At 37.1% G+C, this 16,626-nt stretch overlaps 4 protein-coding genes and 1 non-coding gene across 5 annotated transcripts; 4 read left to right on the top strand and 1 right to left on the bottom strand.

Moving 5' to 3' along the window:
- Positions 1–1,289: 1,289 nt before the first annotated feature.
- LOC105167628 (putative mitochondrial saccharopine dehydrogenase-like oxidoreductase At5g39410) lies at positions 1,290–3,090 on the bottom strand. Its single transcript, XM_011087410.3, has 2 exons — positions 2,324–3,090; positions 1,290–2,199 (listed from the first exon to the last, which is right to left on the bottom strand). The coding sequence occupies exons 1-2, from the start codon at positions 3,008–3,010 to the stop codon at positions 1,507–1,509; spliced, it is 1,380 nt and encodes a 459-aa protein (XP_011085712.2). The 5' UTR covers positions 3,011–3,090; the 3' UTR covers positions 1,290–1,506.
- A 304-nt stretch (positions 3,091–3,394) lies between these two features.
- TRNAQ-UUG (transfer RNA glutamine (anticodon UUG)) lies at positions 3,395–3,466 on the top strand. Its single transcript has one exon. It is a non-coding gene; the product is annotated as a tRNA-Gln (tRNA).
- Positions 3,467–5,233: 1,767 nt separating this feature from the next.
- LOC148787108 (chorismate mutase 1, chloroplastic-like) lies at positions 5,234–8,198 on the top strand. Its single transcript, XM_088883303.1, has 6 exons — positions 5,234–5,531; positions 6,175–6,397; positions 6,473–6,559; positions 6,896–7,039; positions 7,512–7,604; positions 7,702–8,198. The coding sequence occupies exons 1-6, from the start codon at positions 5,356–5,358 to the stop codon at positions 7,936–7,938; spliced, it is 960 nt and encodes a 319-aa protein (XP_088739429.1). The 5' UTR covers positions 5,234–5,355; the 3' UTR covers positions 7,939–8,198.
- A 365-nt stretch (positions 8,199–8,563) lies between these two features.
- Positions 8,564–12,269, top strand: LOC105167625 (glutamate NMDA receptor subunit epsilon-1, putative (DUF3598)). The gene is made up of 7 exons (XM_088883302.1): positions 8,564–9,007; positions 9,445–9,539; positions 10,034–10,145; positions 10,281–10,399; positions 11,006–11,192; positions 11,276–11,416; positions 11,688–12,269. The coding sequence occupies exons 1-7, from the start codon at positions 8,720–8,722 to the stop codon at positions 11,976–11,978; spliced, it is 1,233 nt and encodes a 410-aa protein (XP_088739428.1). The 5' UTR covers positions 8,564–8,719; the 3' UTR covers positions 11,979–12,269.
- A 476-nt stretch (positions 12,270–12,745) lies between these two features.
- Positions 12,746–16,203, top strand: LOC105167624 (putative WRKY transcription factor 4). Its single transcript, XM_011087404.3, has 4 exons — positions 12,746–13,520; positions 14,589–15,283; positions 15,365–15,523; positions 15,650–16,203. Exons 1-4 carry the CDS (start codon positions 13,107–13,109, stop codon positions 15,774–15,776), a joined length of 1,395 nt encoding a protein of 464 aa, XP_011085706.2. The 5' UTR covers positions 12,746–13,106; the 3' UTR covers positions 15,777–16,203.
- The last annotated feature ends 423 nt before the right edge of the window (positions 16,204–16,626 follow it).

Here is a 16,626-nt window from a genome sequence, read left to right as displayed (position 1 = left end):
TTTTCAAGTTTTGTCCTAAAAATTGTCTACTTTACTTTCATTTATTAATTATAAGAGTCCAAACATTCAGTTACCACTTAATTTTCTTTTTTTTCTTATCATATCGCACTTAATTTTACGTGATGTTGTTTTAGAAATAAGAAAACTAAATATAAAAAATTAGTGAAAGTCGACAATGTTTGAAACTAAAACTAAGAAGTGACAAAAAAAAAAAAATGGAAGATCGAATGTTTGAAAATAATTTAATATTTATATATGATAATATTTTTAATAAGTTGGGGAATTTATAGGGAGTTATTTATGATTTTTGACTTAGTTAATTTAAACATTTCAAAAACATAAATCGAAAATTGAAAAATACCTTTTCAACTTTATCTCATAAAACTTAGGTATAATCACACTCCTCTCCCTATGGTGTAATTACACGTAAATCTCCTAGGATTTGTGAAATTACATCTAGTACCCTCTGAGGGTTTGCTTCTGCCTATAAATAAGTCCCTTCGTCAGTTAAAATTTATCGAACTTGCTTATATAAACAAAAAAATATATATTTACCCCGATTGACTTAATAGTGATTTATTATAGGTTAAATAAATATTTCTATGACCAAATCACCCTCACATGTCTTCACACATTAATGAATGTGAGGAGGCATATCTTCATCATTATAAATATAGTTTAGTTATAAAAAAATTGTTTGACCTGCTATAAGTCAGTAATCAGTCGAGGATAAATATCAAATTTCATTCATTTTTTTTTGTTAATATTAGCAAATTCTATGAATTGTGGCGAACATAGCGATTTATTTGTTAGACGGAAGCAAATATTAGGAGTGCTGTATGTAATTTCTTAAATTACAAGAGGTTTACATGTTATTATACCAAACCTCAAGAGATGGAGTTTAGCCCTAAAACTTGTTTTAAGCATGCAATTGCAAACACCCCATTAATATTTATAAATTATTTTTTGGGGGGGTTTAATTTTAATTGAGGAGAAAAGAGGAAAGATGAATTTGACTTTATGGTCGATGTAGGAATGAGCAATGATCTTTTGTTTTCTATTTTTCATGATTATGACTTATTTGATATAATTTTATGAAAAATTCATTTTTCATATAGCTTTGAATTGATGAAAATGGAAACAAATAGGTACAACAACATATGTTATACTTATAGCATGATCGATTATTTTTATAGACTTAAATGTGTTATAATTAACTTCTCAAAGAAAAAAACAAAATGTGTAATAATTAAATTGATTTTAACTTGATCATATATGAATCAAGAATATACGGGGTATGTTAATTTGTAATAAAATGAACTTGTAATACATGAGCAACCTCACACATAGAGTGATTAAACAACATCCGAACTATGATCGTGAAGATCAAAACAATTATTATTAACGTAGACCAACAATTAAAACAACCTATCATTATTATTGCAACCTTGATGGTAATTGCACTTCGACATTTACCGACAGCGCGGTCTAAGGACATTGCAGCACTCAGGCAGAAAGGGCGTTCTTTGAAATGAAATCGAACGATATTCCGTTCTCCTGGAGCCGTTCTTGCAAGTCGGTTGGGCCGAACACAATCCCGGGCGTGAAAACACCTCCCTTAGGCAGGCTACCACGCTTGCTCAGCACAACAAGCGCGCATTGAATTAGAATTATGGGAGTGGCCAGATAACCAATCTCCGGGCCTGCCACCCTCGTTACTACCTCAGTATCGGGCTTCTTGTTTCCTTTTGATGCTAGACTAGCATCACTAAAACCATGCCCGACAAACCACATTTTAAACGTAGCGCTCGCCACTTCCTCCTCGGAAGGCCCTTCTTTTCTGAACCCTCCAAGGCTGAAGAAGGAGGGGTATTTCAGGAGAAGCCGTCTACCCAGGGCGATCCTGCATAAGAGACCGATGAATATCCCGAGCATGATGTAAGGAAATAGACCGAGCAATGACTTTGAACCTAGTTTCACACCAAAATGAGCCGGCTTCACAGATGACCAGAATGCCTCCCTCTTCTTAAGGTCGTCGGCAGTTTCGTTAACACCGGGTAGGCCGTGGGGATTTTCGGTCAGAGTAGCTAGCGTTCTTCGTACAACAACGGAGTCGGCTGATGGGAGCTTTAGAGCCCACAGGCCGAGCTGCTGGTGGTGTTCTATGAGTGATCCTTTCGGAGGTGCCGGTCCCGGAATCTGAAATAAACTTATTAGTACAGCAAATACGAACCATTTCGCATACTTGGGATTATTACATGACAATTGACATTAAATGTAATAAGCAAACAGAAAACAGAGAAAAAGAGAGAATAATACATACCGCGGGCCGGGCTCTTTTGGGCCTGGACCTTCTGAACTCCACCAACTTATCAGCATTAGCCACCCCAAGAACTGCTGATTCATACGTACCAAAGTTCCCAACAATCTTCTTATCCGACTCCAAGCTCAAATACGCCTCCACCCGGTTAGGAGCCGACGGCCCGGCCCATTGCCTGGAATGAAACAACAGCCCCATCTCCGCCGGAACGGAATCAAATCCACAAGCAGAAATCACCAGAGACCCCTTCTCAACTGCTTTCTCGTGGTACAAGGCCTCCATCCTCTCCATGAACTCGGGCTCCCCGCTAATGTCAATATAATCGCAGCCCGCATCCACGCAGGCCGAGACCACGGCCTGCCCGTAGAGCCGAAACGGACCGACGCAATTCAGTATAACCTTGGTTTGGGCGGCGAGCCGGGAGAGGGAATCCGGGTCTGTAGTATCTGCAGTGAGGAGGGGGATGTTGCGTGGCGAATCCGCACCGACAGCCCATTTGAGGGCTTCGGCCAGTCTCCCGGGGCTCCGCCCGGCTAAAGCGAGGGACTTGAGAGGCGAGTTGGGGGCGTTGAGGAACTTAAGAGCTTCGCGGACAACGTACTTTCCAGTGAACCCGGAGGCGCCGAGGATTATTGCGTCGTAGAATTTGGGAGCGGGGCTGGAGGTTTGGTTGACGCTGTTGTGGGACATTCTTGAAAAGGGTTTTGAGAGAAACAAGAGTTGATCTGGAGAGACCTTACCGGAGGAATGTGTGCGTCCATATATACACATATATTACACTCCAAATTTTAAAACATATAACAAATATAATATAATCATTCTGTAATTAGCTAGTGTATAATTTAAGAAAGATAATTAATTAATATATTATGTGATTAATTTAGTTGAATGAAATTTTGATTTAAGAGAAGAAATATGTGTTGGAAAGCGTGATTATGGTTTCAGTTGAAGTTTGCATGTAGGTGTAGATTACACTACCCTACACCTACAGCAGCCCTTCTATCTACTCGCATTCATAACTCATTCAATGACAACGCATTGATATTATAATGCTTTTAAAGTCTAGGCAAAAGAGGTTCCATGGTGTAGTGGTTAGCACTCTGGACTTTGAATCCAGCGACCTGGGTTCGACTCCCGGTGGGACCTTTTCCTTCCTGCCTTTTGGTACTTCTTCATTTGCAATTGCAAGTGCCGCCCCAACACCACCTGGGCAGGATGATGCAGCCGCACCTCATATCTAATACTACCGTTATATAATATAAATAATTTTTTACATCTTAAAATATATTACAGACTAAAGTAAAATATATAAATCAACGTATCACATTTTAATAAAAAAAAATAAAATCAACTTAAGGACTTTATCAACACAACAAAATAATCTTTCAAATTTTGAAATATATTATAATAAAAATAAATATACAAACCAACATGCTACATTTAAAAAAAAATCTAATTCAAAATTATCGTCGACACAACAAAATAATTTATATAGTGGTCGCAAATCGTCGTTTTGTAGTAAAAAATGTATTTTTTTTCTTTTATATATATATTAGTGTAGATTATTTTTAAAAATAGTAACAATATATTAATAATGTCACATTATATTTTTTAAAAAAATATTGTATGTTCCAAAAAGATGGGCTCTACCAAACTCCCAAGTAGTTGAATAGTTGAATTCAATTTATTAGTACTTGAATTGAAATAACCAACTAACGTGTAATGTTTTAATTGGACATGTGCAACACGTTTCATCTATTTGTAAACATTGGATCAACAAGTTTTTGGGGAAAATCATCATTTTATGATCATCCACACAATAAGAAATCACACATCATATTTTAGTCCAGTGATTAAAACTATATCTTACGAATAAATTTGAAATTATGAATTTTAATCCCACAAAACGTGTCTATATTTATTTTACATAATATGAGTACTTATCTCATTTTACATGAATTACTGTATTATATTGATTGAATTAATCTATTGTTTGATTTATTATTATATTGATATAATTATATATGTAATTACCATTTAAAAACACACTCACAATAAGAAATTAGACACTAATCATGTGATGTATACTACATATAATTGAGCAATCCATTTTTAGTATCTTGGCCTGTCAATAATCATTGATAGGGTCCAATAAAATTTTAAATAATTTTGAAATAACCCTGCAAAATAGAGTTGGTGAGAAAAATGCTGACACTTTCGGCTACAGCCCTTCAATATTTAAGTTAATGAAATTATTCGAAAATTGGATTGTACAAAAAACTAACGAAGAAAAAGTTATACCTAAAATTTTGGCCATCTATTTATAGATATTATCAAATTATGTGATTATATATGAATTATCGATGCAATTTTAATCGTGTTCATGGAATTTTAATGAATCCGTGTATAATCGGATTTAGGTAAAATTGGTATGACCCAAATTCTTGATATGTAAATCCAGATACTTTTAAGATATATTAGACGAAAAAATGACACACTCAATATGTGTGCAAGTACAATAATATTTTTATTAAATTAATGATTTATTATCAAAATACAGTTGAGTAAAATAAAATAGAGAGGATAATGGATGGAAAAGAATTAATTAAAATAGAGGTGTTAAATATTAAAAATAATAATTACACTTTTTATTTATTCTTTTTTCCTAAATATTTAATATATAAAAAATAGGAGCATAAACAATAAACATAAAAATAATATTTTAGCATTTAGTAAAATTCTAAAAATTAAATATCAAACATAAAAAATAAATAAAAATGAAATATATATTCAAAGTCAAACACGATGGATTTATCAAACTATGAACTGGCGGACGAAACAAACCAATGCTTAGTAAAAGTCTCCAAAAACATAGTATTTATATGTTGAACATAAATTAATATGATGTATATTGCATGTAGCCCACCTAACTACATCTCATCTCAACTACACCCCAAACTACAAAGCCCCCAAATTGATTCTCTCCGTCTACGAAACGGGCCCCTCTCTTCTCTGATTTCACTTGCCTTGGAAAAATGGAGGCGAAGCTGTTGGGGGCCGCCTCTTCCTCCGTGTTCGGCCCTACCAACTCCATGATCTCAAGACCCACTAACCCTTTTGCCCATCAAACCTGTTCTACCCTTCGATATCCCACTTGGAGATTTTCCAGTAATGGCGTTCCGGCAATTCGGGCTTCTGCTTCCAGCGTTGGGTATAAAGCTAATCATCTTTTGTTTTGTTGGGTTTTGCCATTCTTGCTTCTTGTTTGGATTTTGCTTCTTGCTCTCGCTGCGCAGTGTTGGTCGGTTTTGATTTCTGTTACTGCCAAGAATTGCTGATTGAATGAGCATTATGGTTTTGAGTAGAATTATGACTTTTTAAATTCTTGGATTGGATGTGCAGTGTTGATGATGTGTAGAGTATTAGATATAAGTTTTTCTTCAAATATTTCTCCTTAATTGGATGGTGGGGTTTGATTCTTGAAGTTTTCTTTTGGGTTTTCATTTCCTGGAAATTTGATCTTAGAGAGACAGTTTTATAAGCTGAATGCTCGGGCAATATGCCGAAACATTAAGGTTTCTAATGCTATTGTGGAAGACACCTTACATGTAGTTACTGTTGCTTAGAGTGAAATGGCAAGGAGTTGCAGTAAATTAGGAGAGCCACAGTTACAGATATATTGGACATTCTCATTATTCTGGCATGAAGGCCACACAATGCTGAATAAACGACTACTAGTTGTACGTATTTCTAAAGAGTCTATTAATGTCGTATAGTAGGAAATGCCACAAAAAATTCTCATGTTGTGCTCAAGTCGGTAGACTTGTACTTAGGCCAATCTTATTTCCTGGCAGATTGGCTCGGAAGAGAAGAGTAGATGAAACTCAGAGCTACACTCTTGAGGGTATTAGGAACTCCTTGATACGGCAAGAGGATAGCATTATATTCAGTCTAGTGGAGAGAGCTCAATTTTGTTACAATGCCGAGACATATGATCCTGATGCTTTTGCCATGGATGGTTTCCATGGCTCTCTCGTTGAGTACATGGTTAAAGGAACTGAAAAGCTTCATGCGAAGGTAAGTTGAAGCTTTGAACTTTTCCTCGAATTTTGACTATTAATAATATGCTTTTATAAGTATTATTTGATCTAGGTTGGAAGATACAAAAGCCCCGACGAGCATCCTTTCTTCCCAAACGACTTACCTAAGCCGCTGTTGCCCCCAATGGAGTACCCACAGGTACACAACAGATGCCTTGTGATCAATCGCTCTTGCAAATCCAAATCTCCAGTTAAAATCAAATAAGCCTTGGTACTATTGTCTTTCCACCTTAACATACATTGCATGTAAATGCACCAAGGATTTTGATAGCTAAAAAGTGCAACGACATGAAGTTCATGTTTAGTACTGTCTTTGCGTCTAAATATGTACATAATTTTTAGTTTTGCTGGTCTTACTGTTTCATGATTACTAAACACACTTAGAAGAGGTTTTTTTTTTTTTTTTGAGATGAGAAGAGGGTGTTTTAACACTCCTTTTCTTTTGTTTTTTTTGGTGTTATTAAAACTCTTGCAGGTTCTTCATCCAGCAGCTGATTTCATCAATATTAATGTCAAAGTATGGGACATGTACTTCAGGAATCTCCTCCCAAGATTAGTTAAAAACGGTGATGATGGTAATTATGGATCAGCTGCAAGTTGCGACACGATTTGCTTGCAGGTATGTGCTTTACGACTTTGTTGTGAATCAAAATAAATTCTCAAATGAATAAGTAATAGGAATGATTTGGGGCAATGCATTACCTTTGTTTGTGCATTCAAATATAAAGTATGGATAAAATAGAAAGCGGCTAAAGTCTAATGTGGCTGTGAGATAACTAATACCCTTCTTCGGAAGTGTCAGAATTTTCATTTCATATAAATAAAGCCCAACAAAGGCAGAGTTTATGAGTTAGACTCTATAAACGGCTTCAGCCTGTTTTGTCAGTTTTCCCATCCATCATGTGTTAAATAGTCAATAACTTCGCTTCTTAATGCTGCTTCTCCTTCAAAACCAGACTTTATGATCTCTTCTACCACTGTCAAGAATATACATACTCAACCTCACCGTTGAACAAATATATAATTTCCAATTGTTTTGGTATTTACTTAGTTTTAGTAAGACTGGCTGACTGCTCATTGTCTACTCGTAGGCCCTGTCAAAGAGAATCCACTATGGTAAATTTGTAGCTGAAGCAAAATTCCGAGCCTCCCCTGATGTTTATAAAGCTGCCATTAGAGCACAAGTAAGTTGATACCAGTAGTTTTCAGAATTGCATGACTGTTTAAGCAGGATCTCAATGTGTCCAACTCTCTTCATTGAACTTGTTTGCAATTCTGCAGGACGCAGCCCAAATCATGGATTTGCTCACATACCCGGCAGTTGAGGAGGCAATTACAAAGAGGGTGGAGATGAAAACTCGGAAGTATGGTCAAGAAGTAAACATGAATGAAGTTGAACGTAACACCGAACCAGTGTACAAAATAGACCCGACCATTGTTGCCGAGCTATATGGGGACTGGATCATGCCATTAACAAAGCAAGTCCAGGTTGAGTATCTATTGAGAAGACTTGATTGAATTGAACATAAAGATCTTCTTGAAGTTCTCTCTTCTTCTTCCTTTTTCACTTTCTCATCTGCTCAGAAGAAACTTAGCTTAAATGTGCCGTACAATGTTAGAATCATTGTAATGGCTATTTCAGTTGGAAATTTTGGCTAAAATTTGATTGTTTGTAGCATTCTTTGGTTTGGGCAAGAAGAAATCCATGTCACCACAGGATTCAAGAATTGTGCAGTTACTCATGAGTTGGAATGATCTTTTCACTCTTGAGATACACACGCTCGATGCATCCGCATAATTTTGTTTTCTTTAGTGATCATATATAATTATATCAAAAATTGCAATCATAAAAAATAGTAATTGTCAATATCAAATATCTATAATTAATTAATGATTACTATAAATCAATGCTTATTATTATAGTACTCTGACAACCTTAGATCAATACTCCTGAATTTGGTGTGATTCCAACCCATCAATTTATGGTTATGAAGATTTAATTTCGCAAACATGTCATTTTTGAAAGGATAATTCTTTATAAAGTAAAATTGAAGCAAAATAATATCAAGAATGGGGTTGGACTTGCAACTTTTACCTTATGGTTCTTGGAATTTAACTTGATCATACCGTTATTTTTCCGATCATTTTCCACAATATAGAGAATAAACCCAAGCTCGCGTTAGAAGCCAATGCGTTTTCCAGTGGACTGAAGACAAAAGCGTGTGCAATGGGCAATGCTTTGGGATAAGATTTTTCACCTTTGCTGGGCGGCCAGAATATTGGCCTTCAGTTCCCTCCAATGGCGACGGCTTTCTCTTCCATATTACCGCCGGCGCCGGCGGCCCACAATACTTTCGCCTTGTGGAAAGCCCACAAGCCTCCTCCATCTTTCTGGACCACCAAACCATTTGTACGGCCCGTAGCTCCTTCCATTCAATTTCAATCACCATTTTCAGCGCCGTGCTCCTCCAATGGCGCTGCGGCGGCGGTTGAAGATAGTCGTCAGAGCGGTGACTTACCGATTAGCATTGACGTTCTTAACCGCTTCATCGACCTCAACTTGGGCATCTGGACCGGCTCTTTTCATGTAAGATTAGTTCTTCCAGTGGGTGCATTTTGTACTAGTCGATATTTGCGGGGAGCTATTTTTATATGTTGTTTTCTTAAATTTTCAGAGCAAAAAGGATTGACGTTTAGAGATTTCTAGATTGTGGTTGGGAAACCGTAATCCTACTCCCTATGTTTGTCGGCAGCAATTTCTGAACTTTGTGCACAACTTCATGTTTGCATGTAACGATTTCTTAGGTTTTTGCGATGATTTATAAAGTACCCGTAAGTCCTATAATTTTTTTACATGTAGCATTCAGTTTGAGTTTGTATCGAGACAAGTTATCTCAAACAGTTCGTTTAAGAAATTTAATGGACTAAAGAAGCTTGATTTAGTCGGCGAAGTTTATTATTATGATCTACATAGCATGGGCTTCTAGAAAGGAGACTCTAAGATTTTTGGTTGATTTCTTGCAGCAATTTGATTGTAATGGGAATTTGCTGCATAAGATTAGTACAAAGCTTTCTGCAAGCTCGTACGGGGAAGCTGAACTCACGAGTTTGATTCAATCGTAAGTTTTTATCACTAAAATTACTTGAGTGGAGTTTTTATATGTTCTTTTCAATATAGGTTGTTTTTCGCTTATGCAATTTGCGTTGTTGTCTAGAATTTGTCCAATTTAGAAATTATAACCTCCATTTGAGATTGGAGACTTTTGAAGTCTGTTAAATCCTCCTTTGGTTCGAGAAGATCTGAGCCCACAAAGGGTGATATCCATATGAATCCTTTCGTGGAAAACAAGTCATGTCCAATACTGCTCGTACTTGTTGTTCTTTTCTGGAACTTAATGAATTCTAATATTCTTTGTAAGAATTTTGAAAGTGCAACATACTTATGAGGATGGCTATCTTGAGATTTATTAAATGTCTCTGTTGTGTGAAAACAACTGCCTTGTAAGTGCCACAGAACACCTCATCATATGCTATGTTGCATCATAGAAATCTATTCTTGCATTTTGTTTCTAAATTCTGTTACTTTTTGTTTTATTGTTTTTGATAATATAAGGTTATACATCAAGCAGCCTCCATTAAGCACTTCAGACCCTGAAGATGAGTCAGAATGGTTTGAGTACAAGATTAAAGAAACCAACATTTTCACAGTGGACAAGTATCAGCAGGTGAGACTTCTTATTACCTGGAAGCATTTTGCTTAGTCAATGGTAAATCCTAGCTGCAAAATTTTGAGTTTATTGGTTTTCATGAATCGACTTTTTAATTGTTTTAGTTGATCATCTATTGAATTTAGTTTGCAGATTGGCTTTTTCCCTGAAGAGAAGGCATTTGCATTGCGGTACCAGACAGCTGGAATGTTAGAAACTGTGATAAGACAAGGGGTCCTAGGTGAAGACGATACTGGAGAAGAATCTCCCAGGTGCGTGTTAGTTTTATTAAACAGCAACTTAGGATGAAGGAGTTGATAATTCCTGAAAGTTGAATTAGCATCCTTTTTCTGGTTTGTCATCTCTACTGTGAAAATATGTCTATATGTGGTATTTGTGTTTTTATTTGCATCTAGTCCCACTTCATTGGCTGATGAATCATGAATACCAATTATGAAAAGTGTGAGTGTAATGTTTGGATTTATTGCTTTTGCAGGCCTGGATTTGATAGTCCCAAAATTTGAGGTTTGATAGTGGAATCATTTGCTGCATATATATGCTTTCTTATTCCATAGGTTGAAGTCACTGATTTGCAAGAAGTTCCTGAAATGTCAGTATGATTGCAAGGAATAGAATAAAATTTGATACCCGCTGAATTTTCTTTTGAAGACTCCGAACAATAGTTAGTAACATTTAAACGTTTGCATTAAAAAAGGATGATGTAAAAAGATATAGGCATTAAACTTACTGTGATGTATAATAATTTTGTGAATTCTTCACTGTGCTTATATTCTTTACTTTCATGCCTACTCATTATGCTGGGTAGCTCCACTGTCTCACGTAATCTCTTCTTTGTTTATCTTGATTTTCTTCTGCAGAAACTTGAAACTTCCTTCTAGACGGCCTGCAATTGTATGTGAGAACTGCCTCTATTCATTGGAAAAAGATGCAAGAGTAAGAGCTTTCCATATCATGGATCCTCAGGGCATACTAGAAATGCTACTTGTATTTCTGGAAGAAAGAGGAAAGGAAGTGCCTGCTCATCCTTCTTTTGACAATTCTATGGTATCTTAGCTCAATTACTGACAATTATTACGTTCGCTTTCTTGACAGATAATAAATTACTTGATATAATCTTATGGTTCTAGGATTCAAATAGGATGGCTCCACATTTAGGGACATGGAAGGGTCACTCTATAACCAAAAGGAGTGGTGTTTATGGAGCCACAATAGCCAAAGCTGATACAATTGCTATACTTGAAATGAATGAGGACGGTCAGCTCATCCAGGTTCACCAGTTCCTTGGCAAAAGTTACAAAGTTGATATCATCAAATAGTGTTTCTTTGTTATTTTACTCGAAATTCATCTTCTGTGTGGGTTCAATTCATTATTTTCTGCAAATCAACATTGCACCAAGTTTCAACTAGTTCACGCAATCTTGACCTGTTGACTAGTTTTGTTCTTTCTTTCATCTTGTAAAGTGACTTCCAGATTTTCCAACTTAGTTGTTCACCATTCATCCGTATATTAATTTTTCCTTGTTTCTTAAATGCACACAGGATATAAGATCTACATCAGGTGGCAGTGACGTTACCACCTCTGTACACTGGTCGGGTTCCATCTCTAACAACTTGGTCACCTTCGATGGTGGTTTCCAGTTAACGTTGTTGCCTGGAGGCATGTACATGGGATGCCTATCTGATGTGGCTAAGAGTGTGCAAGAATCCAAGTCGTTCCATTTGGAATTCTGCTGGCTCGAGTCACCTGGCAAAAGGCAGAGATTGGTTCGCACTTATGATGTGGAAGGCTTAGCCGTCTCATCAACATACTTCCTCGAAACCAAACAATGAGTTATAGTTTCTTTCTGTAAAAAAGTTTTACTCTTTGAAGTGTACGGAGTGGTTTGCAGCAAAATAAGATGCTGTTGGACTGGTTCACTATAGAATGATCCTCCGCCTCTTGCTGTGAATACATTTGGCGTGAGAGATGGATAAGGGAATTCCAATCTTGGTTCTCCAAGAATACTCATTGTTCTCAATTCGTAGACCATCTCAGGACGGCGAGGTGTTGAAATGATACGCAATCCTACATTGGTATTGCGCTCACGAATCTCAAATAAACACTTGCAAAGCTTTATATCATATTCTACATAATTTTCTATTAGACCCTATTACAATGGTCGGTGAGCGTGTTTGAAACTCGAGCTCTCAAAAACCATTTATTAGTCAAATTTCAAGCATTGGTGCCATTTTATCTTTTCTTATACTTCAAAATCTCAACATTGTTTTTGGTCCTTGATGAGGACCAATCATCTTTAGCATTCCACATTACTAAAAAGTTTCCACCCAATATCAAGACAACTCAATTCAACCTGTGATAAATTTTCTAGAAAAAAGAAAAAAGAAGTAAAAATGTTTTAGAAATCTCCGAGTGCACTGCACTGTGCCCATGGGTAACATAAATTTCAGCACAAACCCAATTTCTGTAGTATGAACCAAAACATGTGATAAATGTTATGACCCACCACAAAGTAAGGGAATCTTAATTTGGAAAGATTATTACAACACGTTCTTTAAATAAACAAAAAAGAAATGTATTCTCGAGATGTATCATTTGCTGTAGGCTGTAGCCACCTTCTCTCATTATTTATTTCTTTTTCATTGAAGATAATACGAACAGCTCCACGCCATCGACGACCGACGAGGAGAGAGAGAGAGAGAACAAGTTGCTGTAATGATTCATGATTTTGGATTTTAGAGGACTGTAATAAAATTGCGTTGGAGCCCACCGCCATAGGGGCTCCTCCTCTCCCTCATACCTCATACATACAAATCGCATTTACGCACACTGATGAGTAGAGTATGTGAGAAGACGAACAAGAAGTAGGAGGGGAGAACCCACAATCTTTGCAGAGCAATTATCACCAAAAAGATTCAATTTTTCTTCTCTGATTTCGTGGTGAAAGAAAGAATCAAGAAATGGGTGGGACTGTTGAAGAAGATGCTTCCACGGCCCCAAAACCCAAGCCCACAATCCTGGTGCCTCCACGTGCCTCCATGGAGTTCCTCTTTACTAACGGGTCGGGCCCATGGTTCAGCCCGGGCCCCATGACGCTGGTCTCCAGCTTCTTTCCGGAGCAGGGCCCGTTTTCATTCTCTCAACTTTTGGCAGGAGCCATGGCTTCCCCCCTCCCGGCGAAGCCCGGTTCTTTGCCGACTAATGCTTCTGGGAAAGAAGGGAATTTTTCTAGTGATGGAAAGATTAGGCCGACTAATCTAGTGGTGGCCTCGCCGCAGCCGCCGCTGGAGAGTCTGAGCCCTCTGTTCATGGTTCCGCCGGGGCTGAGCCCCTCCGGATTGCTGAATTCACCTGGTTTTTGTTCTCCACTTCACGTAAGCTTTCAGTTAAATTGCGTAACTTGTGAATTTTCTTGAGAGTGTGCTTAGATTCATATGTTGTTCAGGGAATTGGAATTGATGAAAATCTTTGAGTTTTGAGTCAAGTATTTGTGATTCTTGTTTTTATAATTCATCAGTTTAGAATTGGAAATTACTATGTCTGAACTAAGTATTTGTTGTGAAGGTACTGAAGCATTGGATGGTAAAAATCCATTTGATTTTGAACAGGTTTCGTGGAGCCGATGTATTAGATTGTCTTTTTAGAAAACTGAAATAGGTAAAAATGATTTGATGAAGTCTGGAATTTGGAATTTGGAATTTTCACAATTATGGAACTTTACAGTTCTTTGGTCTCTATTTTTGCTTTGCATATGCGGCTGTTGCAAATCTGAGCCACTTCTTGACATGGAACTCACACTAATTAGTGCTAATATTGCTTGTCAGATTAAGGGATGGAGAAAGCTGAATTATTGAAGAGGCATATCTTTCATTTAGTTTCTTAATCCTGTTTTAGTAGGTTTCATGAAATCTCAGAATTTACATTCCTCATTTTTATCTGCCGAATGCTCCTATTTGTGTAGACTGTACAAGAATGTTGGATATTTTGCGGGTTTATGTTTTGACATAGCTAAGCTTGAGAATTGAGGTCCCAACTCTAACAGGGTGTTTGCAATAGCTTTTGTTTTGGTGGTCTTGTAAATTAAGCGGAAGGGGAAATTTGGGTGTTTGAAAACAGAAGTGAAAAGTGGAAAAAAGTTGAGGTCGGATTGTTTGGAAAATAGTTTAATACTTTGCAATTTTATCAATAAATTGCAAAAGTTGGCAAGGAATCAGTTAAAAAACAAAAAACGTAAATCGAAAGCACTTTTTTCAACTTATATTTAGCAATAAACTCATAAGTGTTTTAAGCTTTTGCAAACACCCCCTAATTATTGTAAGATCGATGGAAATAAGCTTGGGAGTGATACAATCATTAGTACTGCTGGGTTGATTTCAGTTTTAATTCGCTAGCACCTTTAGAATTTGGATTTGGTATGCTATGAATATTTGAATTTCTTGCAGAGCCCTTTCGGGATGTCCCACCAGCAGGCCTTAGCGCACGTCACTGCTCAGGCGGCATTGTCCCAATCTTTCATGCAAATGCAGCAAGCAGAATTCCAACATCTCTCGTCTGCCGATGCTGCCGAACCATTGGCTAAGCAGTCATCATCTGCGCCAACTGAAACGTCAATGCAGCAGACAAATCCATTGGCACCTGAGCCAGAGAGTTCGAATATGGAGTCTTCTGAAGTTTCTCAATCTGAGAAAAAGACCACCTATGTTGCTGGTGATAAGCCAGCTAGCGACGGCTATAACTGGAGAAAATATGGGCAGAAGCATGTCAAGGCAAGTGAATGTCCTAGGAGCTACTATAAATGCACACATCTCAATTGTCCTGTCAAGAAGAAGGTTGAACGATCTTTAGATGGTCGTATAACAGAGATTACATATAAAGGACGGCACAACCATGATCCTCCTCAGCCAAGTAAAAGGGATAGAACAATAAACTCCCAGGTGAACCCTGTTTCCGCCTCACAAGGTCAAACTGAAAACAGTAGGTTAAATGAGGCTACACCTCTCTGTTCTGAGTCTGCGAATTTCCAGGCAACCACCCAATTTGAGCGCCATCTGACTGCCTCCAGTCATAATTGTGAAACGGAAGATAGTGCAGTAGTAGTAGACAAGGAGAATGACAACGAACCAATTGCCAAAAGAAGGTATTAACATCTTCATCTACTCTTGTGTTCTCCTTTTTTGTCTAATGATTTCATTGGAACATGTTTTCGTTGGCAATGCAGGAGCATGGAAACTGGACCGCCCATTCCAGCTTCGTCCCATCAAACTGTTTCAGAATCAAAGATTGTGTTGCAGACAAGAAGCGAAGTTGACCTTTTGGATGACGGATACAGATGGAGAAAATACGGGCAGAAAGTGGTTAAGGGGAACCCTTATCCAAGGTTGTGTTTTTTTTTAAAAATAATCTGGAAATGAATGATGCTGGTTTTACTTGATCTTTCAAATTCGCCCTCGCCAATGTTTTCATGGATACAAATTTGAATTAAGCATCCAATTCCTTTCTGCAGGAGTTATTACAGATGTACATATGCTGGCTGCAATGTCCGCAAACACGTTGAACGATCTTCAGCAGACCCCAGATCAGTGATTACTACATACGAGGGCAAGCATAATCATGAAATCCCGACCAGGTGACATAACAGCCATGGCATAGCCAACGCCCCAGCTCAGCAATACAAGACGGCATCCCAAAAGCCTTCGCTAAGTAAAGAGATCGATTATGGGAACAAAGACCAAATTCCAATGACTCTGCAGCGCAAAGATGAAGAGATTGCAGCGTGATATCTCTGAATCAGAAGAAGAGTCATGATCATCTCAACAGGTTGAAATCTTCAGTCATACTGTAAGAATATAGAAGGGGTACGCTGTTTTTGTATATCCCAACAAGTTTAAATTCCTGTTTCCATAGTTTACAAGGATGTAATAATGGAATTATCCACAAAAGTCCCACGAAACGAATTAGAAGCAGCTTTCCAAATTTGCGGTTTTAAGAGAACCAAACTCAATTTGTAAATCATTTAAAATGATTTTATTTTCAATTGAAATTTCAAAAATTTTACAATTACCTTTTTAGAATAATTTATCCAGTCAAAAGATGTATCTCAATGTAACTTTTTTTATCCCATAGTATCAAAATTTGTAGCATCTTTCTTTAATCCCATAAAATAAAAAATTAACAATTGTGGCATTTTTTTTCTCAAAGTACAACTTTCTAGCCCATAAAATTAAATGTATTAAACTCGTAAATTGTGTGACCAAAAATGCCATACATAATTTTTTTGAGAAAAAGAAAAGCCAATTTAATTATCAAGAAAAGCCCTTCTAATGACAACCACCATCATCGTGAATTAATTATAATTATATTAAAAGAAATTCAATTACCAGCATGAAGTATTTGTAACTTCACCAATTTAAATTAGGATGGAATGACATGTCTTACCCTTTGGTAGATCATAATACCCGCCTTTTTTCAGCAGTTGACAGT

Source organism: Sesamum indicum, linkage group LG8 (assembly GCF_026168435.1).
Source record: "Sesamum indicum cultivar Baizhima isolate 11 linkage group LG8, ASM2616843v1, whole genome shotgun sequence".
In the NCBI taxonomy this organism is placed as follows: Eukaryota; Viridiplantae; Streptophyta; class Magnoliopsida; order Lamiales; family Pedaliaceae; genus Sesamum; species Sesamum indicum.
The sequence above is the reverse complement of the archived record's forward strand: the minus strand, read 5'-3'. Positions and strand labels throughout refer to the sequence as shown.